General features: G+C 49.4%; 1 protein-coding gene across 1 annotated transcript; it reads left to right on the top strand.

Moving 5' to 3' along the window:
• Positions 1 to 455: 455 nt before the first annotated feature.
• Positions 456 to 16645, top strand: TNIP2 (TNFAIP3 interacting protein 2). The gene is made up of 6 exons (XM_078593297.1): positions 456 to 1333; positions 7221 to 7457; positions 8458 to 8553; positions 9335 to 9922; positions 11830 to 11940; positions 14118 to 16645. The coding sequence occupies exons 1-6, from the start codon at positions 836 to 838 to the stop codon at positions 14289 to 14291; spliced, it is 1704 nt and encodes a 567-aa protein (XP_078449423.1). The 5' UTR covers positions 456 to 835; the 3' UTR covers positions 14292 to 16645.
• Positions 16646 to 23135: the final 6490 nt, after the last annotated feature.

Below are 23135 nucleotides of genomic sequence, written 5' to 3'. Positions count from 1 at the left end.
TTGCCACGTAAACACAACGTGCCAATTGATGATCAACTTCAGCACATCGGCGTGTCGTTGTGACAGTAAAAACAAACCCACGGCATTGACAAGTTCGTGGTGGCACGCTTCGCATGTTGATCTAGCGACACCTGGCGTCTGCAACACGTGGCGACTTTCTTGCTCTCTCGCCCTGAGGCCCCCCCCCCCGTCGACGAAGGGAGGAGGCGGCGTCTTGGTGTGGTGGTGGTGGGGGGTGTTGTGGTGGTGGGGGGGTGTTGTGGTGGTGGGGGGTGTTGTGGTGGTGGGGGGGTGTTGTGGGTGTGGTGGGGTGTGTTGTGGGTGTTGTGGTGGTGGTGGGGGGGTGTTGTGGGTGTGGTGGGGGGTGTTGTGGGTGTGGTGGTGGTGGGGGGTGTGGTGGGTAGTGGGGGGTAGTTGTGGGTGTGGTGGGTAGTTGTGGGTGTGGTGGGTAGTTGTGGGTGTGGTGGTGGTGGTGGGGGGTTGTGGGTGTTGTGCTGCCAGACGAAGAAGAGCAACGTTTGGGACTTCGGCTCCCCGATCGATGGGCACGCCGCGACAACAAACACCAACTTCTACTGCTGTTGTTGTTGCTGCTGTTGGTGACTTTTAAGCGGTTTAAAAGTGTTAGGCCACGGGGGTTGTGGCAGCGGCGATAGACCGCGAATCTTGCGGCGCAAGATCTCAATCCTCTAGCGGCGGGGTGGGGGGGGATTGTGAGACCTCATCGTCTTACGTGGGGGGTGGTGTTGGTGGTGGTGTGAGACCTCAACATCTTTGCGGGAGGTTGTGGTGGGTGGGTGTTGGTGGTGGTGTGCGAGGCGACATCCTGGGGGCGATGGACGACGAGGCCGAGGAGGCGGCCCCGAGGCCGGCGCGCCACCACCACGACCACCACCACCAGGGTGGCCACGACCACCACCACCAGGGTGGCCACCACCAGCAGGGTGGTGGTGGTCGTGGTGGTGGCCACGAGACCCTCACTTTGCTGCTCCACGAGGCCCGCACCGAGTCGGGTCTCGCTCAGCGGCGTCTCTCGCGGGCCCGACTCGAGCTGCGAGAGACGCAGTCGCGGCTCGCCCGCTACGAGCCCTGCCGGGTGGTCAGCCTCGGAGGGGGCGGTGATGGTGGCGGTGATGGGGGAGATGACGACGGCCGGTGGGCAGGAGGAGGAGGAGAGGAGCCGCTGGCAGTGTTCTCCGTGCGGAGCGGCCGTCACCTGGTGGAGAGCCTCGCCCTGGAGGTGGCGCGGCTGACTTCGAGGCGCCTCGGCGGCGGTGGTGGTCGTGGTGGTGCGGGGAGGGAGCCGCACGCCGCGGGGCTCGGCACAGACGAGGTGAGCCGCGGGGCTGGGGAGGCCTCGTCTTCCTCCTCCTCTTCTTCCTCCTCTTCTTCTTACTCGTCTGTCCAGGCACGGAGAGTGATTCAGTACGAGGCTGCTTTGGCCTACTCTTCCTCGCGCTGCTGGTGGTGGCGTGCCTCGCAAGAGGCTGCAGCGTACTTGGGGAGTTGTTGGTTGGGGATGTCGAGGGGGAGTTACCGATGGTGTTGTTGGTGGTGGTGATGGTGTTGGTGGTAGTGGTGATGGTGTTGTTGGTGATGGTGTTAGTGGTGGTGGTGTTGGTGACGGTGGTGGTGGTGGCGGTGGTGTTGGTGGTAGTGGTGATGGTGGTGGTGGTGTTGGTGGTGATGGTGGTGGTGATGGTGGTGTTGGTGGTGTTTGTGGTGGTGGTGGTATTGGTGGTGATGGTGGTGGTGTTGGTGGTGATGGTGTTGGTGGTGATGGTGTTGGTGGTGGTGTTTGTGGTGGTGGTGTTTGTGGTGGTGGTGGTTGGTGTGTGCGGTGTTTTGTGAATTTGAGACGTGTAGTGTGCGGTGTTCTTCTCTCTCGTGTTCAGAGAGAGAGAGTTGGGGGTGGGGGGCTCTTTCGCCGATAAGACATCACCGGTGGGACGAGGGGCCCGTCACATTTTAAACCATTGGGGGTTTGACACCAGCAGACCTGGTAAGTCAACTCCGTATCAACTCCTTACCTTATTACAGGCCAATTCAGACCTTGATGGTCTCCCCGTGCCTTTATAAACCTCAACATTCATCTACGGAAACGGTTGTTCGCCGTATGGACCTGAAAAGTCGATTTCTCTATACAAGAATATAGGGTAAACCGTATGGGTTGACGGCAATGATAGTGTCGTGTATAGTAGTGTATGATAGTGTAGTGTATAGTAGTGTAGAGTATGATAGTGTAGTGTATAGTAGTGTATGATAGTGTAGTGTATAGTAGTGCAGTGTATAGTAGTGTAGAGTATGATAGTGTAGTGTATAGTAGTGTATGATAGTGTAGTGTATAGTAGTGCAGTGTATAGTAGTGTATAATAGTGTAGTGTATAGTAGTGTATGATAGTGTAGTGTATAATAGTGTAGTGTATAGTAGTGTAGTGTATAGTAGTGTATGATAGTGTAGTGTATAGTAGTGTAGAGTATGATATTGTAGTGTATAGTAGTGAAGTGTATAGTAGTCGTGTACAGTAGGATATAGGAGTGTATTAGTGCATACCTGTCAACCCCTTGTCAGTGCCCTACCTTATTACAGCCCAATTCAGACCTTATTGATCAACCCAGGTATGCTGCAGCATAGCTGCCAACCCAGGTATGATGTTGCCTAGCTGCCAACCCAGCTATACTGCTGCATGGCTGGGTTGACAGCTATGCAGCAGCACGATGGTGGTGAGGGCTGTTGTCACTTGCTGTCTATTGTCGGGGGTCTTCACTCACCAAGGTGTCCACTCGGCGTGTCCTTGTCACATACAGACAAAGATCCCCCGTGTAGCCTTAACAGACTTGGGGCAAGTGCTGTTAGCGAGTAGCAGCGACTGAAGAACGGCACTGTGCCACACGAGGGGGTTCGGTGGCCAGCACCACTCCCGACCGCCTTTGTCTCCCCAGTGGCGATGTTGACTGCACACCGCACCAGGTACTCATTTGAGGCTGAGTCGACCTAGGGGAGGCCCAGGACCGGTACAGATAATCGTCACTGTGGTGTTGGCCGTGAGCGGGAATCGAACTCTGGCTGCCGGCTTCGTAGCGCAGCGCGCTAACCGCTCCACCACCGCTCCCTCCACACGCGCGCTTGCTCCATCCACTGCTGGATGGAGACTCTCCATCCGATCTTACGATCCATTCTTGTACGATCACCTGTCTCTTATTTATATCTGAGTATGTGTCTCTACATTTATCTACGTACAGTTTGTGTATCCTTAGATTGACTGAATATGGTCCATAGTTTGGGTTTGCGTGGCCACAATCGCACCACTGTGGCTTGTTTTTGGGGCCGTCCATAAATGACGTCACGCACCTAGTGGGGGTGGGGGGGTCAGACATTTGTGACGATGTGTGACGAAGGGGGGGGAGAGACGATGGACTTATAAACAAACAAGCACGGAACAATTATTTGTTTATAAGTCAATTGTCTCTCCTCCAGCCACTATGGGCAGGAATTCCACACAACTCTCTCATTGTTCTCTACCCCAATCCCCCCTCTCTCTCTGCCCCACCCCCTCTCTCTCCATTTAAGGGCTCGACACAGAGGCGTTGTCTTTCTGTTTGTCTGTGTGTCTCTTTGTGTGTGTCTCTGTGTGTGTGTCTCTCTCTCTGCTTGTGTGTCTGTCTGTGTGTGTCTCCGTGTCTGTGTTTTGTCTCTCTCTCAAATTTAGCAATCTTTGGAAGAACGTAATCAACCAGGTGTGTTAGCCGACTCTCTGTGTTCTATTGCATTATATTTCTAAGTTTACTAGGTTTGTTTTCTCAGTCATTCTTACCTGATGATGGTTGCTTGTGTTGCAATCGAAACGTCGTATTATATTATTATTTTATTTTATTTCTTTTTACGTGACTTTACCGAAAGAACCAAGAGTAATTCCTGCAGTCACGAAAGCTTCAAATCAAGTGGTAATAATAGTTTTTTTATCCATAATAAAGTGTTTTTGTAGCATCGCATATGACTACATTAACGACACATATTTACGCGATCGAACAAACAAAAAAACCCTTTATTATAGATAATATTGGTCGCGAAAACCTACTATTACGTGTTAAATGGCCTTCATGCAAACAACGGCCTGCGTGGGATGCATTTGAGGAGTTTTGTTTCCGTTTTGCAAGTTCAGTCTTGTTTGTGTGTTGGTTTGTGGGTGTGATGTGCATGTGATGTGTGTGTGATGCCTGGGTGTCAGTCATTCCATAACACCTGGGTCCGTCTCGTGACCTATCAGCGACAAGGGCCTTCGACACTTCACATTGGCCTCAAAGTGCTCCTAGCCACTTATCACCGAATGGCGGCTGTTGTGTGAGTGTGATGTGTGTGGTTGTGATTGTGTCTGGGTGTGATTGTGTGTGGGTGTGATGTGTGTGGGTGTGATTATGTGTGAGTGTGATTGTGTGTGAGTGTGGTTGTGATTGTGTGTCGGTGTGATGTGTGTGGGTGTGTGTGTGGCTTGTGTGTCAGCATAGAGCTGGGTGACCTGAGCAATCTGTTGGACAACCAAATCGCTCTCAAAATCACTCAACTCGACCACCTGCGACTGCTTTGTCCACATCTGAGCGAGTAGTTGCTCAGCAGCCAAATTAAACAGCATGTTCAGGATTGTAACAACCAATCGCAGTTCACAAACGCGCAACGCGATGAAGTCCATCACTAGAAATCGCTGAGCGGATCGTCGCTTGAAAGTGGAGTATGCCTCTGCTTTGAGCAACCAGTTGCGCAACTGCTCACAACTTGTCGCAGAGGCGTCCACATGTGAGCAATTCTGATGCACGCATCTGAGTAGTACAGACGACCGCGGCAGATGTTGGACCCAACTTTGAGACGGTGTGTGTCACGAGCTCAGCGCGTGATCTGACGGTCCCGTGCTGACTATGACAGCTGATTGTGTTAGGGCATATGTTACGTGTGTGTGCTGAACTTCTATCGCACCGTATGGAGTCAACCGTGCTAATCGCAGGTGCGGGGGAAGGGCAACGTAAGGCAATGTTGGTTACGGACGTAAATAGCGGATCGTTGCTTGAAAGCGGAGTAAATATATTTAGTTCACTGAAAAATTGATGCGTGTGTCACACATCGAAGATCTAAGCTGTCACACATCGTTTACTTCATTTGAAAAACACTTATCGCAACTTATTTGCAACTCAGGAACCACCATTACCACACAATGCAGTTGCAAACTGGGAGATGCGCTGGTGCCAAGGTTTATTTTACAGCAGTATAATATACTTGTAGAAATAAACACATGGATGTAGAAAGCTTGAGCATTTAACATGTTTATGATATAGTCGTCGTGGCAACCAATGGAAAATTACGGTAAATGATTGAAGAACTGTAAAAAGAAGCCCTAAAGTTGAACTGAGTTATTCATGAACAAAACAAAAGTCGAGCACAGGTTTGCTAAGGGAACTAGAACTTGTGGAAGGGACACGACTAGAAAACAACAGCATACATCATCGTGTCCACGTCTGTTCGCTGCAACGTTTAACTGACATCGCACGGTCATGTGATATTAATAATTTGCAGTCTCTGTACCTCTCGTTATGCGTGGACCCTGGTGTATCGTGAGTGCCGATTTACGCTTCACCGTGTGTACAAATCAAGTATTTTCCCCTCCGGGGATGCCGAATTGAAAGCGGCGCGGTGTACGGAACGTTCAATTGATCCCAGAGCGATTACACCCAAGCAACAACTTGCATTTTTCAATTAATTATCCCATTTCCAACTTAATTGTGGACCAAGCAAGTTTTTTTTTTACCACGTGATGAGTGTTATGCTACGACAGCTTCAAGTTGAAGAGAGATCAGGATGAGTCATTTGCAAGAGTGACCTGGGTCACATATATGACACCAGAAATGAAGTGTTCACAGGATGAAAACCACATCAGTCTGCGTGACTTTCATATATACAGCATGTTGTGCAAACACTTATCCCGCATGCACGTACAGAGATGCTGCCAGCCTGTAATGGCGATTGGCGCGCCGGACTTGCAGTCCAGAGGTTGTTTGCTCGATCTCCCACCGTGGCGGTTCCAATGATGGGCCAAGTTTCTTGTCCAGTCAGATGGTTGTGAGTTGAAATCCTACCTGGGGTACGACTGAAGGCTATTGTTGTCCCTCCAGGGTTCGTAAAATTGGCACTCGTTTGTCATGCACAGTCGGCGAAGGACCATTGCGTCAAATGTGACAGCATTCGCATACACAGCTCTTGGCTGCCGTATACCAGCGTATCTCGAGTGATTTGTTTGATCCACAGGGGCAGGGGGGGGGCGACCACGGGGAGGGCGGCACCACTCCTTGGAAGGTCACAGTCCACCTGGAACGTCGACCGCCAACTGAAGTGCGCAATCTGCTGGAGCTTGCGCGTCAAGACGGGGCGGCGTGTCCACAAAGTGACAGCTGTCTCCCTCTCGAACTAAGCTCTCGATCGCGAGGAGGAACGGGCGCAGATGCAACGTTGACATTCATGACGAGGTCAAGCCATTGGATGCCAAATTAGTCCCGTTTTGTGGAAAGTCTCAATTACTCTGTGGGTAGAATGGCTCTCACCAAAGGAATTTTCTATGTTTACCCCTCATCGGTCGTGACAGCCACCCCATCGCTTATTTCAGCTGAGAGTTCACATTGTGGTCACTGAAGTGTGAAATGAGTGCTTGGCATGGTGGTTTCAATATCACCGTTGCTCGGAAAACAAAATAGTCTGCCGACGTTCACTGCTGGCTCTACCAATTATTGTTGTTGTAGTATAATTTATTTTACGAGGAGATAAAATATATGCCTTACTGATCGTCAAAGGTGCTTATGAGCGCATTTGCACCAATATTCTAACTATATTAACAAAGATAGAAGTGTATATTGTTACCTGTGTGCTTATGATTTGGGGGAAAGTAGCCACATTGCACTAAGAGTTTTATTTCTGAGCCCGGATCATAATTATAATCAGTGACAAGTGATTATCTGAATCGGTTCGGGGCCTCCCCCCCTTCACCAAACCCGTGCTGACCGGCGTGGTGAAGTATGGTCAAACAGCCTCCATGACCGACAGGGTGTGGGGGAGGCCTTCATCTATTCATGGATTGACAAGGTGCTGTAAATGATAATATATTTGTGATTGTGTTGGTGTTCTTTTGGTCTCCTTGTCTTCATTTTCACGTGCGTGTGTGCGCGCGCTTATACCTGTACAGCTGTTGGATGTGATCATGGTGCTGGAGCGGTCTCTGTCGGAGAAGGAAGTGAAGCGTGCCGAGGCGTTGAAGGACGGGGCGGGCAAGGACCTGCCGGGCGATGGGGAGCGCGGTGACGTGCCCGCTCACGAGCTGCGCGTGCGCCTCGCTGCTGCCACCGAGATGTGCCAACAGCTCAGCCGCAGGCTTCGGCAGGACGGGCCGGGCAGCACTAGAGTTCGGGACGCCGTCAAGGAGGTATAATAACCGTCCCCCCGCCTTTGTGCCCAACGCGCCGATCGTGAGCGCGCGATGCCTGCCGTAAGTTGTCTTGCGCCGCTGTGGCGCTTTGGCGACCTGCGGCTCCGGAATGCCGCGTGCCGCCTCTTCACCGGCTGCTTTGTGACGATATTTTTGAAGGAGCACCGTGTCATATTCACATTGCATTGCGGCTCTTGAAATATTTATTATTTTATACCGAATTTGAACAAAAAAATCGCTCTTCCTGTTATTTTGGTTGCCCAACTCCTGCTCTACAATAATGTACGGTCCTGCCATGGTGCAACGGTGAGCGTATTTGTAACTTTTTGACCCCGCCCCTACTGGACATGTTTGGAAAAAGATCTTCATAGCTCATCGGATTTCCTCAGGATAAATTAAGATTCTGATTCTGCTTGTACTGGACTTGCAATTCAGAGGGTCGCTGGTTAGATTTCACGATGGACTGGTGAGCACACGGGACTTGCAATCCAGAGGTTGCGGGTTTAGGGGCGAGATGTGAACTCCCTCGCCTGGTATGCAGGAGGTTGTGGGTTCAATCCCGACCCTGACGCCTGTTGTATATTTAGAGTTTGCCTTTTCTCCGTGTAGTCGTGTAGATTTTTCTCCGGGTCCTCCAGTTTTTGACTACTGCTATTTCCACGTGATAAGCCACTTCGAATGAGCTATCATTTGTGGCCAGATCGCTTCTGAAAAAGAGCTAAAAAGCTCCGTGGGCTTTCAATTTCGAATCAAATATTTAACAAGATTTTGCCAATGCTGTGACCATTACTACTGCGCTCGCAGGTTTGCAGAAACCAACAGGAGCGGTGGGACACGCGTGGAAAACCGGTCGTTGCACAAGTGCAATAAAACAAAAGCAGCTACTTGCATACCCACGTTCGCCTTGACTTCCACCCGTGGCCTTGCTGATACACTGTTTGTTGTTAGTCAAATCAAGGTTAAACCGGAGCCCTGTGTGCGTGCTTGCGTGAGACAGGAGTGGTCAGGTGAAGAGGACCGTCAGCAAAAGGCGTTGCAGCGATTGGCTCAACTTGAAGAGGAGAACGAAAAACTGCGCAGCGACCTCGGTCACGTAAGCACAAAACGCCGCGGCGCATGACGCCTACTCTCAGCTTTCCAAGGTGCCGAGTTGAAAACCTCACAGGACTCCGTGATGAGGCCTCGGTGAACACTGTAATGTGCGTGCAGCTCCGATTGATGACGCAGGTCTTGTTGACGAGGTGCGAGAGGGGACTTTTACAGGTCATTGTCGCCAAGAGAGACGAAGGCCGGTGGTTGAGATGGAGCGATCATGTCCAATAGGACGTGGAGATGATGGAGCGATGAAATTGTCTCACGTGCAGGCGCTAGATTGATTGTTACATTACAGGGGTGCTGAGGTGGCGAGACGTTTACTCCCTCACCTGGTTTGCAGGAGGTCGTGGGTTGGATCCCGACCCTGACGCCTGCTGTATGTTTGGAGTTTGCGTGTTCTCCCCGTGGTTGCGTGGTTTTTTTCTGATTCATCTGGTTTTTCCCTCCACATTTTAGAATCAAGAGGTGTTTAGAGTATTTGGCTGCTGTACATTTCCACGTGATAAGCCGCTTCCTTGAGCTATCATTTGTGGCCTGGTCGCTTCTGAAAAAGAGCTATACAGCTCAGTGGGCCTTACCTGGTAAAATAAAAAAATAGTTTAGGTACACGTTTAAGATTAAATATTGTATTCATGTCAGATTTCAATATTTTACTCCTCTGCATATTCTCTGCCAACGCTGAGCACGTTGTTATTAAGAAGTTCATCGTTACTTTGACAACACGTTTTTTGTACCGCCACACGGCCCACGCTGCCCCCTCTCTGTGCCGTGCGGAGCAGGAGAGGGAGGAGAACGTGCGCTGGAGACATTACGAAGCCTCGCTGCAGGAGTGCATTCAGAGCCTGCAGTCGCAGGTCTTGCAGCTGCACGGCCAACTCGCCGCCGCGTCCGGCGAAGGCGGCGGCGCGGCGACCTCGAGCGACCCCGCGGACCCGCGGCACGGCGGCGAACCGGCGGCCTCCGAAGCGTCTTGGCGCCGGCCGGATCACGCCAGGGCCGTGCCGGTGGAGGCGCTGGACTCGAGCCAGTGGCGGAACCCCGGGGAGGCGAGGTCCGTGTGCTGCGGCGACGCCCTGCAGAGGCATTTCGACGCGGAGGAGTTGAACGCTCTGCGGGCGGAGGTAGCGAGACTGAAGGGCATGCTGGAGGAGATTCTCGGAGGCCAGGATGTGGAGGAGCTGGCCTCGCTGAGGGCCTTCGTGGGATCCCAGGAGAATAAGATCGCCAGGCTGCAGGCGGAGCTGCACAGGAAGGACGCTGCTCACAGGGAGCTGCACGCAATGTTGCGGAAAGTTGAGGTGGAGCGGGCGGATGAGCGCAAGTCTTCAAAAGATTACAAGGAAAACATCGACTTGCTGAAGCAGCAGGTGAGTGATCCTCGTAGCTGGAACATTCGCGGTCAACGATGATGGTGGCGCTCGTTTTGATGAATGTGCTGTAATTGCGTAGGGTTATCCGTGGTTGCATAGGGTTATCCGTGGTTGCGTAGGGTTATCCGTGGTTGCGTAGGGTTATCTGTGGTTGTGTAGGCTATCCGTGGTTGTGTAGATTATCCGTGGTTGTGTAGGTTATCCGTGGTTGTGCTGCTGCTGCGTAGCTCGGCGATGTGTTTTCAAGTCGGTCCCGCCTGTTGTTTGGCACGATATCCGACGTTTCGCTCCACGTGCCAGCGTCTGCTTCAGCACGTGGAGCGAAACGTCGGACAACGCACGGCACAACACAAGCACAATGGAGGGCTCATGTCATTTCCTCTGTTTTCATTCAACAAGCCTGGTTACAGTGGCCACGTGGAATGCAGTGTATACACTATCACTTCCTGTATTTCCTGGCTGATGCACGATTTGATCAGCTGCTCAGAGGGTTGAATACAGCTGCATGCAGTACGTTTCATGGGATGCACCAAAGCGACGTGTGGCAGAGCTTTGTACAAATGCATGTGTGTTGAGCTGCGCTAAACCTGCCGTGCTTTATTACATCCACAACGTTGACCGCACGAGACTTGACGATCGTGTGCCAACTCCTGGCTTTCGCGTTTCGTGCATTACATCTTTTATACCATTTACATACAAGGAGGGATGTTAAAATCCTGTGCTCATTCTCGAGCAATGGGTTTAGTCGACATTCCAGGCAAGGTGTTTACAAGTTTTCCAAAATTCTGAAGAGTTGGTCGGCGATCTTGAAATTTATCAAGTTGTCGGTGGTATGTATAAAGAGGGCGATGATGATGCTCATAATGAAAAACGGCAGAGAGGCTCACCTTTTGAGATGATTTTTTGGTCGGTAATGTACATACATTATGTACATACATATTACATATGTTGATTAACTGTGAATAACCCAACTAATAATAGAGATACATTGTAATTTATATGACTAACTTAACCGCCCCCCCCTCTGAGCTTCGCACCCAATTGGCTCACAAATGACGGCATCACATTTACCCCTGCCTCTATTTAAGACCGAAACAGGAGGAGGATTTCTGCACAATTCTGGTTGTCACCTGATGAAGCTGGTTGTTGTAATTACCGGCGAAGTGTCGTACTCGAATGGTAAATGTTGTGGGTTTACTCTCCAACACATCCGGTGTGCACGTTTTGTTTACGTGACAAACCTTACTATACTCTTTGGTTCTTTCGGTAAAGTCACGTAGGTAGAAAAATATAATAAAAATAAAAAAAATATTTTTCACGATGTTTCGTCGCAACACAAGCGATCGTCCTCAGGCGGAAAAACGAATCCAGCAGTGGAACTGCTGAACCAGTAAGAATACAGCGAGAGAGCTGCTACAACAAGAGGTTATAGATGTTGGCCAAGGGCAAGCAGGCGGGGTCCGAGCTGGAAAGAAGTCCCCATCCCCGCACGCAAGCACATCAGTTGTGTTAATGGGGGAGAATAGGGAGAGAGATTAGCATGTCAAGGTAAATGAGCTTCCGTCGCCGCACAAGAGCACCGTCGCCGCATATGCGCACAGCAGCAGTGTTAATGGGAGATTAGCACTATGTTAATGGGAGAGATTAGGCAGAGGGATTGGGGAGATTGGCAAGTTAATGTCATGTCTAAGTGTAACACAAGCTGCGGCGCTGCCAACTGCGCTGTGAGAGGCAAGCGCGTCAACGCAAGAGAACCACCGCAACTTACTCATTAACCATATCAGGTGGTGGGAGGTTTAACGACACATTTATATTTACGCGATTAAACCCAAAAAAAAACCTTATGGATGACGATGATGATGACGACCACCTCTGCCTGCCCCGTATGCTGACCGTGAGAGCAGATGATCATATACCAAGAGGACTTCAGGTCGGAGAGGAACGACCGCGAGAGGGCACAGGCGTCTATCCAGAAGCTGCAAGATGAAAACGCGAAGCTACGCCAGCAGGTCCTCGTAAGAAGCCGCCCCACACCCACCAGAGCCGTGTTCTTCACTGATATCTCCTTGCCGCGTCACCGCTTCTCTCTGTATGTACAGTAATTTATGTAGAGTAATGTATGTGTAGTGACTGTGAATGTCACTGTGTGGTGCCGGGCTTGCGAGGCCACGGCGGATAGTGTGTTGTCATTATGTGCAGCCCGGTTACTGGGCGTAGTACCACCAGCCCCAGCGGGGCTTAGGTGACCGCTGGACAGTGCAGAGGCACCACGTACAGTGTGCGGTGCGGGCTCCCGGTGAGGGAGCGAGAGGGAGTGTCAGCCAGCCAGGGTTACATTGGGGCATGATACGCTGGTTGACCTGCTGACACGTGACCGGATGATATTGGAGGGGGGCCACCGGTGGACGGGGGCCGCTGGGTGGTCACGTGGTCTAAAAGAGCTCTCGAGAGCCTTCGGGAAAGAGCTCGAGAGATCTAGAAGTTGAGCGCGGCGAGGGGCGGAGCCAGCCCCAGCCCGGGCCGATATAACGGGGGGGGGGGGGCCATGAGGGGCTCGGGGTTCTTCGGGTTGTTGGTGAAGAAGATCCACGTCGGGTTGAAGAAGCCTCTAGCGACGGGGTCAGGGACCCAGCTCGTGGTCCGGACCGGGATAGCGGGACTGTGTCTAGCATTGCCGTAGCGTGGTGAGATGGGCGTTCAACACCCGAGTGTAGGTCACGTTATTTTGTGTTCTGTTGATGTGATAAATTGTGTTGCTCCCAAGACAACGTCCGCGACTCGGTTGGACTCACTACATATGCAAGAGGTCCGCATACTTACTGATCTGATCGACGATAATGTACAACTCCAGCTTAATCCATCTGAGGTTCCAGTTCGATTTAAAAAGTGTCAAAACATTAACTTGTACGTATGCATGTTGAACTTTTTTCGTGCCACGCCAATCAAAGGTGCAGGGGAAGGACAACAAAAACTGAATGCAAAAAGCAGTACGAAAGAAATTAGTTTTCAAATTAGATTTAAAAGTGCATAACTCCAGTAGCTTCCTAATAGCCAGTGGCCTGTGTGTCGCTGCGTCTTTCAACGCAGACAGCTTCCATCCCGTCCAGCATTTAATGTTTGATGTCCATTCAGACTAAAAATCTTTGGTTATTTTACCAGATAATGCTCACTGAGATAGTTATCTCTTTTTCAGAAGCGACCTGGCCACAAATTATAGCTCAACGAAGTGGCTTGTCACGTGGCAATTTATCGCAGCCAAATAATCCAAACGCATTTTTCTAAATGTGAAGAGAGAAACTGGAGGACCCGGAGAAAATTTCACACGACCACGGGGAGAGAGACATGCCAACTCCATATATACAGCAGGCATCAGGGGTTGGGATCGAACCCACGACCTCCTGTACACCAGGCGAGGTAGTTAACATTATCGTCCATCAGCACCTTCCACTGTTCCTGCCATCAGTATCCCCTGCAGCTGGTCACCACACTGATCACCTGTCCGAAATTTTGGAGTTTCGTGACCTACTGGCCGTTAGTCCTTGGCTGATGTTCCCAACGCTAAAGCATTATAATTCGCCGTTGTTTGCCAAACATCATTTAACCTTTATGGCTTTATAGTTGCACGGTGATCGTGACTTTGTGCCTGGTGAAATGTAGCGTGAATCAGCATTCATTGAGTAGAAAACCATGTTCACCCAGCGGTATCGATGGCTACACTGGCCAGTGTGGAAGAGTGGGACAAAATACCCTTCTGCCAGCAGTACCGAATGTCAACGTTTTAGGCGCTAGTGTGTGCGAATGGCAATGAGGCATGTATGTGTGCGCTCTGCAGCAGCAAGATATGAACTGCCTCGTCTGGTAAACAGGAGATCATGTTTTCGATCCCGACCTTGATGCCTGCATATTTGGAGTTTGCAAGTCTCTCTCCCCGTGGTTTCGTGGATATTTCTCCGGGTTGTTGGTTTTTCTCTCAACATTTAGAAACGTGTGTTCGGAGTAATTTGCCTGCTATAGATTTCCACGTGATAATAAGCCACTTCGTTGAGCTACCATTTTTGGCAAGGTCGCTTCTGACAAAAAGCTACATAGCTCAGTGGACCTTACTTGGTGGAATATTTTTTCAAATAGGTTTTCAATCTGCGTATGGATGTGTTTGCGTGCGTTTGTGTTTGCGTACGTGTGGCCTCATAAGAGCTTGGAGAGGATGAGCCCCAGAGCTATGGAGGGCGGTGGGCCCCATCGATCGGACAGGCTCAACCCTGACATCGAGCCGGCAGAGCGTGTGGCTGGGCAGGCGTCTCCCGAGGGCGCCACGCCAAGACCAAGAGATGAGGCGCTGGGCTGGCAGGGCGCCCGGAGGTATTGAGGCTGAGCTATTGGCCCAGCCTCGGCGAGTGAGGGTGCGCGAGCGAGCTCTCATGTCTTGAGCGTTCGAGGTTCCCAGCCACCCAGCTTCCCGATGGCGTTCGGGTCGAACCGCACGTTGGACAGCTTCGTGTTCCATCCTAAACCGCATCTGCTGCACAAACCGTGGAAGCAGCGTGCGACCGAGGTCATCCAGAACAGACCGTACAATGCATAACGATGCAAATGCCCGATCCACAAATACGAAGGAGACATCGCAGCGATACAACCCTGCTCGTCCTGACGTCTGGATTGACCATCTGAATGTGAAATTTTAGTCGTTCTGTATCTACATCAGCCGTACGAACGAAGAAAGACGTCTAGGTTTTGCTCCACGTGCTGGTCAAATCCGCAATGAGAAAACCCGCGATGGGCAAAGTCTTAAGTGTATATCGTGTTACATATACTCCTGAAGTGCAGTGTATCGTCCACACACACCAACAATACTAAATGTTTATATAATACACTAGCTTTGCTACCCGGCTTCACCCAAGACCTAGGATACTTGTCTTGGATTAATACACGGCCTACGCGGAGGGTGGGGGGGGATGCTTGACGTCAGCAGGCAAAGAGCGTCACGCTGCCGCATGCGGGTGACATCACAGATTTCGAACAGACACACCTATTCACAAATTTCCCTTTTATATATTTAGAATTATGCTAAAATATTCAGATCTACTGTGTGACATGTATTGGGAGGCCAACCATGTCCTTTGACCAGCAGCAAACATAGTAGCATTGCATTTCATCCCAACATTCGCTCACTTTTAAAAAGCACGACACTAATTATTTCTGGGTATAAAATCTCTCAAGTTCGACTTTGTTGCGGAATGGAGCCCCAGGGGAACTCATCCGCAGATCTTAAACTCCGACGCAGTGCCCCCACCACCCCATTTGTCAAGTTTGGATTGAAATAGATATTCTTTCAAAAATAAGCATCATATGTGTGGTTTGAAAGACTTTATGTTTATTTAAGACTCAGATTTACTTGAAAAAAAGTGATTTTACAAACTTCAATGTAAAAAAAAGTTATCTTTTAACTTTCCTGTTAGCATATAGTTAATGCTTGTTTTGCACGTCGTCATTTATGTTGTGATGTGTACAGTATTCCCTCGTTATTCGCGAACTCGCTATCCACGATTTTGGCTATCCGTGAATTGCATCTGGAACTCTACACGGCAACTGCATCAAGAGAAAGAGATAAAGTGATGAGAGAGCGAGAGAGAACTTCTCAAAGTTTTAGAAGCGTCTGCAGACGTTGCGTGTACGATAACCATAGGCCAATATCGTTTACCGCGGAATTTGCTATTCACAAGCATCTCCGGAGCGTATCCTTCGTCGCGAATAAGAGCGAAAAGCTGTACTCAAAACACCATTGTGCATTTTGATAAAAGCATCCAAATTGGGTTTTTTTTTCTGTGTGCAATATCTATTATAATTACTCCTTGGTTATTTCGGTAAAGTCACGTAGAAAGAAAATATCTACGTGACTTTACCGAAAGCACCAAAGAGTAATTCCTGCAGTCACGAAAGCTTCAAGTCTATAATATTGCTGCAGATCTCTTCAGAACGTGCGCTTGGAGTACTCGGAAGGAGCTGTTATAATTGGGCCCGGTGCAGTGTCCAGGCCTGCTCAGGGCCCCCCGTGGAAGCGAGAAATCCGCCGCCATCGGCCGAGGCCACGCGTCTCGTTGGACGCTGCATTTCTGATGATGATCATGAGCAATGTATGTAGGACTTATTTTGCACCGTACATAGCCAAACATGCTATTCAGAGCTGAGGGGGGGGCGAAGCAGCCACGGGTCATCTTCGAGATCAAGGGTATTATTATCGATGAGTTGGAGTAAGTTCCTATTGAGCTCGCAAACAAAATGGCCAAATCACAGAATCTGATTTGATCGTTTCTTGATTGAAATTGTATATTCTTTCTGCCTTTTCCTTCACGAAGTTAGATATCAGATGTTTTGGTGGTGGCCTCTCTTCAGATGAGGGGGATAAATCGATTTTGTGGTTGGAGAATCACACTTCAAGTGTGGTGGCATTGAGAAAGTTAAAATGTTAAAGATGGCTGCCAGAGGAGCACATGAGATGTTCACGTCTAAGCCACCCACACCTCTGCAATTCACCCGTACACGAGTCCACCTCCACGAGGGGAGCTCTGGGTATCTACTGTTATCGTGTTTTTTTCCCCGATTGTAGTAATCTGTCTTATTTATAATATTCAGCTTTATTACTTTTAAATTATAGTACCTTAGTTACATTGATATTTTAAACAAAATGGCTTGTATCTATATATATAAAATCGCAAATCTGTCTGTCTGTGTGTGTGTCTGTGTGTGTGTCTGTCTGTGTGTCGCCGGACCATACGCAGTTTCATTGGACGAAATGTGAGGGATTTGCGAGACACGATTGGTCTGTTTGGTTTTCCACGGCGGTTGCCCCTGGCAACGGGTAGCGACGCATTCGCTGCGGGGTGGACGCCATTTTTAATTCCCGTAAAAAATATGCGCACGCATTAACACGCGACTCTGAGGTAAATTCATCAAAGTTTCACGTCCTCTTCACTCCCCTCCCACCCCAATGTGTGCAATTACTATTATAGGGTCGGTAGATAATTAAATTATAGCGATTAGACAGTATTATTGTAGCGCGGGGGGGGAGGGAACGGCACCCGTACCCAGCCTCAGCCGGGTGGGCAATTTAGGCGAGGCTGGAGGCTCTGCACGGTACTAGGCCTCGACACCCACCACGCGACTCTGAGGTAAATTCATCAAAGTTTCACGTCCTCTTCACTCCCCCCCCCACCACAATGTGTGCAATTACTATTATAGGGTCGGTAGATAATAAAATTATAGCGATTAGACAGCATTATTGTGGGGGGGGGGGGGGGGTAACGGCCCCTGTACCCAGCCTCAGCCGGAACGGGCAATTTAGGCGAGGCCGGAGGCTCTGCACGGTACTAGGCCTCGACACCCCACCACACTATAGGCCGTACATATTACTGCACAGCGGCCCAGGAGATCGTGGCTGGGGGGGGGGGGGCAGGGGTAGCAGCCCATCTGTGTATATATATGTAAGGTTATTAAGAAATATAATTTTCACCCGAGCAACGCCGGGTACTTATGCTAGTTCTCTATATTACAAGTGTTGGGAATTCATCTAAATTTTATTTTATGTAACATGCTCAAAGATTCCTCCACTGTGGTGTATAATAAAGATTATTTAATGTTTGTAAATGATGTAAACACCTTTTAAGACATTTGGTAGAAAATTAATCCTTTAAAAGTAATATTGATTTGTGACTATATATAACCATTTTCATTTAAAAAAATGTTTGAAAGTGACTACCCATGATAAAGTCACCAGGAATGTATTTATCCCATCGGAGATCAGGAGCTAACCTGGATAGTGGTTGGATGGTCGACCACCGGGCACAGATCCCCCATATAGCCTTCATAGACTTGTGGAGCAAGTGCTGTTAGCGAGCACCTGTGAAGTCCGGCACGGCACACGAGGGTGTTGGGTGGCCAGCAAAGTCAATGCCACCATCGTCAACTCGTGGGGAATGGGGAGCCATTGTGTACGTTTGGTGTGTGTCTTTGTGTACGCGCTGCGCTATGAACCTGACGACCCAGGTTCGATTCCTGTTCATGGCTAACACCAGTGATGATTATCTGAACCGGTCCTGGGCCTCCCCTAGGTCGACTCGGCCTCAAATGAGTACCTGGTGCGATGTGCAAACATTACTACTGGGGAGACAAAGGCGGTCGGACGTGGTGCTGGCCACACCCCCTCGTGTGCCGTTCCGGCCTTCATAGGTGCTCGCTAACAGCACTTGCTGTTACAGTCTGTTAAGGCTATATGGGGGATCTTTGTGTGTACATCAGTGGGGAGTGGTGGTGCAGTGGTGAGAGCACGACGCTGTGAACCTGGCGACCCGAGTTGGATTCCCACTCACGGCCAACATAGGTGAAGAATATCTGAACCGCTTCTGGGCATCAGCCTTAAAATAAGTGCCTGGTGTGTGAATGTGGGGGCCGACGTCCGCCCTTTCCACTCCCTCCACCGCGTCGATCGGCCCCCGCCGACCGGGTGATCGGGCCCCCCTGCGTTAGCGCCCCCTCTGAGGGACATCGCTAAATCGCTGGCTCACCGCCGCGTGGGGTTATTCCACACCCACACACCAACGCTAATGCTACAGCGGCGCGAACACGTGCGCACCTGTAGGCGATTATTGTAACGAGCGCTCAGGCTGCGGCTCTGCCCTCACTCTCGCCGCTCGTCCGCCCACGCAGCTGCTCCACCACACACACACAAATCACACTGCACCGATGCTCTGTGCTAATGTCTTTATTCGCGGCGCAAAAAACTCTGCACTGCCCGGAGGAAATATTTCGCGAGAAGAGCCTCGCCTAACTCTGCCTACCTACCCAAGCACTCAAACGTCCTACCACGTACCTCGAAGCTGTACTCACGGCGTCGCACGGACGCTGTGAGAGTCAGAGGGAGGACGAGAGAGAACTTTACCTATCACTGCCTCGTAGCAGCACTCATCACATGGATGCTGGGAGCAAGGGAGTGGGTCTTGACGGCCCAGAGGTTGAGGACAAGAGACCGAAAATCGTCCTGGGTCACTCTTTTATTCCTTAAACTTCAACGGCCCAGGGTGACGTCGCACCGCGCAGCCAATCGTGCGCTTACCTGCGCTGTTGCGGCTTTGGAGCTTTTTCTCCCGTGGCCTAATCCCCTCACTTCAAAGGGCCGGGATGGCGTTTGTCCCATGCGACCAATCGTGCGCCTACCTGTGGTTTCTGCCCCCTTGTTACCGGCCACCCATTGTCCCTCGTTGCCCATTGTCTAGAAAGGCGCCCGGCTGGCGAACACAAACCCCGCGAGAGTATTCGGTGAGGCCGAGATGAGGGGCGGCGGTAGGGCGGCGATTCTCCTGACCTTACACTCTTCTTGCTTAATATTCCACCCTCAGTCACCCCCCCCCAATGTTGTAACTCATTGTGGTTGGCCCAGGGAACCTTTTCTGGCTGCACCCATACAATTTTAGGGGCACCGAAATGTAACCTGTCCTGCAAGGGTCGGCCAATCTCCTGGCACTGGGAAACCATGGGAATTTCCCTCTAGGGGCCATTCGGATTAAAACCCGATGTGCCAGGCAATCCCCCGCCAGGACACTACATGTGTGTGCTGCGTGTGGGTGTGTGTTTAGTGCAGGGGCCGGGAGTCACGGTGCTTGGCACCACATAAACATCAACACTGGGGAGACAACAGCAGCCGGGCATGGTGTTGGCCTTCCCCATCCTCCTCGTGCCGGCTTTATTCGGTACGCACTTACCACAAGAGTTTAAGGCTATAGGAGGGATCTTTGTCTGGGTGTGTACGTATCTTAAGTACGAACCCAGGAACTCGTGGGTTCAGGCATGGGGTACAAGGTGCTGTGGGTTTGAGCACGAAGTCGAGCATTGGATTTTAGGTGTTGCGGTTGTTTGCAATCGATGCAGCGATAATCATGCAGCGATCAAGGAATCGACACTTCCCATTGGCATGCATGCACAATGCCACCCATACATCACGGACTAACTTTATCGAGCCACAGCACCTGCATCCCCAGCTGCCCAATGCTGTACCAAGCAGCATGCAAAGCCCAGAAGTTGGTACGGCAATGGCGAGATGTTAACTCGCTCACCTGGTATGTAGGAGGTCGTGGGTTAGATCCCGATTCCCTATGATTACTGCTCTATATTTTGGGTTTGCGTGTCTCTCTCTCCCCGTGGTCCTGTGGATTTTTCTCCAGGTCTTCCGGTTTTTTTCCCTCCACATTTCTCGACATGCGTTTAGAGTATTCGGCTGCTATAAAGTTCCACACAATAAGCCACTTTGTTAAGCTATCGCTTGTAGCCCAGGTCGCTTCTGACGAAAATAACTATATAGCTCGTCGGGGCCTTACGCGGTAAAATAAATAAATAGTTCATATCATGGACCACTGCATGTTGTCGAGGTGCACCCGGAGTCCAGGTATAGCACATGGGATTCCAATCCCCACTTCCCTTCCCTCCCGTGTTCCTGCTCCACCTCAGCCCCTGGCTCGCGTCCATCAGGCCGGCTCCCACAACGCGTCCACTAGGGGGCAGCTTCCTCGCGATCCTCGTCGCGTTTCCACCCCCCCACCCCCCACGAACCCCACTCGCAATGGACAGGAACGAAAGTTCAGCGAGAGATCCAGCGAATTGAAAACTCATTGGCGCCGGGGTTGGCTCAGCCAATCGCTGCTTGCCGAAGGATCAGCCCCTCCTAAATTTAGCCAAATCTATTTAATACACAAAGTGCAGTATTCGTGATGGGGCTAGACAACAACAAAAAATGCACGCTTAAATTCAAGTAAAATTAACCGACGGGCTTGGCAGGGGCCAAAAGCTCCAGCAAAATGCATGATAAACACCGATACAGCAAAGCCACACAGTCGAAATACTTTCTCAGGATTCTTCCTTCAGATGTTTTATCAACACCAACATCTGCTTCTATGACACCACGGTGGTGAGATGTAAACTACCTCACCTGGTATACAGGTCCGTGGGCTTGATCCCGACCGGAACGCCTGTACTGTATATATGGAGTTTGCATGTCCTTCCCGTGGATTTTTCTCCGGGCCCTCCAGTTTTCCCCTCCACATTTAAGAACATGTATTTATAGTCTTTGGCTGCTATACATTTCCACATAAGCTATTTCGTTGAGCTATAATTGTGGCCAGGTCGCTACTAAAAAAGAGCGATGTAGCTCCGTTGGCCTTACCTGGTAAAATAAAAATAGTAGTTTAGTTTCTTCTCATTAAGTTTAGCATTTGAACATGTTTAAAGTTTGACATTTAATGTGTCATGAGCTTTGTATGACCCCCCTCCCACCATTTAAATAAAGTCATGCTCCAGGGGTTGTACACTCTTGGAGTGGCTTGTCACCGTTAGTGTGAACTGATTTGAGGTGCACATTTTAAACAAGTTGTGCCGAGCAAAGTTGCAAGAAAAACTGTTTTAACCACTCTTGTATGTTGAAATTATTTCGCACCGTGTGTAGCCGACCGTGCTAATCGGAGGTGCGGGGGAAGGACAACAAACTAAACACAAGCAGTTCTAAATACATGTTTTCAATTTAGATTTAAAAGTGCATCCATGCATGCCGTCTATGTACCCGAATAGTTTGTTCAGTAAAATACTTTCGGAACAGTGCACAGAGCTCCAGTGGCGTTCAAATATGGGAAGAGGATTACGGATGGCCGCAGAAGCACATCTGAAAGTGCGCCATGCAGTGACCGTCTTTGTTTGATGGTTGGGCCAAAAGATGCCACTGCGACTCTTGAAATGTGTTTTTCCCCGATCGTGTGCTTGGCCTTGTTGAGGGCTATGTATTCACTAGCCATGCCATGCAGCAGCTACTCAGTAAACACAAACCGTGCACGAATTGCGTTAACAAAAAAGGCAAAAACACGTTGATATTGTACAACAAATTATATTACAGCATATCAAGTTCTCCAATTTACTGTATGTTACTTTGAAAACAATAGTTTAAATGTGTACATTTGTACCAGAGCAGAATTGTTGACTTATGGTTTATTCGGGTAGGAATTATAATTTTCATGAGATTAACGCACTAATTGGAGCGAAGGGTAAATTTTAAGCCTCTTCTGCAAAGAAAAAGCAAACACAAGTCCACGTTCTTCTGACCGTAAGCGGTATAACAATGTGTGTTGTGATTTATCCTGCAGGGTGTCCATAAAGGTTCCTTTCATGATTAAATAATTACAATTAGACAGGATTATATTGTAGTGTCAATCACACCCGAGATGTTCTTAAACACCAGGAGCTCTCAAATATCAATTCCGGGTCACCAAATGCTTGAGTTGAGATGTGACGGTTAAGACGGAAGTAACTGCTTTAATGATAACACATATGACCGACCAAATGCATGAACAGAATATTATCAACTTGGATAAAACAGTTGTCTAATTATAATGCTTTAATAATGCATATATATGGACATCCTGTATATAAAAAAAAACACATTTCAAACGAGCATTGGTGCAGAAATTCCAAAATATCACCTGAATATTTAGACAAAATATTTTCAAGGGGCGGGAGGGCAAAATAAAAACTAAATGTTACCCAGAAAGTGTAATGATGTCATAAATGTTGACAAACAGTGGGTGGAAAGGATTTTTAATTTTGGCACAGGCATTATGTGACGGATAACTTAAACCTACTGTTTAACAGCAAAAAAGCCATCGCCAATGCAAATGTTAATATGCACAATCTTAATTTTAGAACTTTCGTGACTGCAGGAATTATTATTTGTTTCTTTCGGTTAAGTCACGTCTAAAGATAAAATAATAAATTAAATTAAATAATAGAATACGACGTTTCGATTGCAACACAAGCAATCATCATCAGGTATAATGAAATAGCGACATAAAATCTAACCAGAAAACTATAGACAGACATATTAGCAGACAGATATCACCCAGATACATAGCGAGAGCAACACAGGTAACAGAGAGGGGTGATCGTCTCTGTGTGGTGGCCTTAAATAGACAGAGGGGGGGGGCGGAGGCAGAGAGAGGGAGGAGGGTTAGAGAAAAAATTAGCATATCAATGAGTGGTCAACAGACGTGGTGCTGCGAATGCGATGGCACGGCAAGCAAGCCTGAAAATCAGGAGAAGGACACACTAAAATTAAATAACCTAGTAAAATATCGAAATGTAATGTAATACAACACAGAGTTCACACTTAAATTCTAACTTAGCA

Source organism: Lampetra planeri, chromosome 4 (genome assembly GCF_965212315.1).
Source record: "Lampetra planeri chromosome 4, kcLamPlan1.2.h2, whole genome shotgun sequence".
Lineage (NCBI taxonomy): Eukaryota > Metazoa > Chordata > Hyperoartia > Petromyzontiformes > Petromyzontidae > Lampetra > Lampetra planeri.
This window is presented reverse-complemented; position numbering and strand designations above follow the sequence as displayed.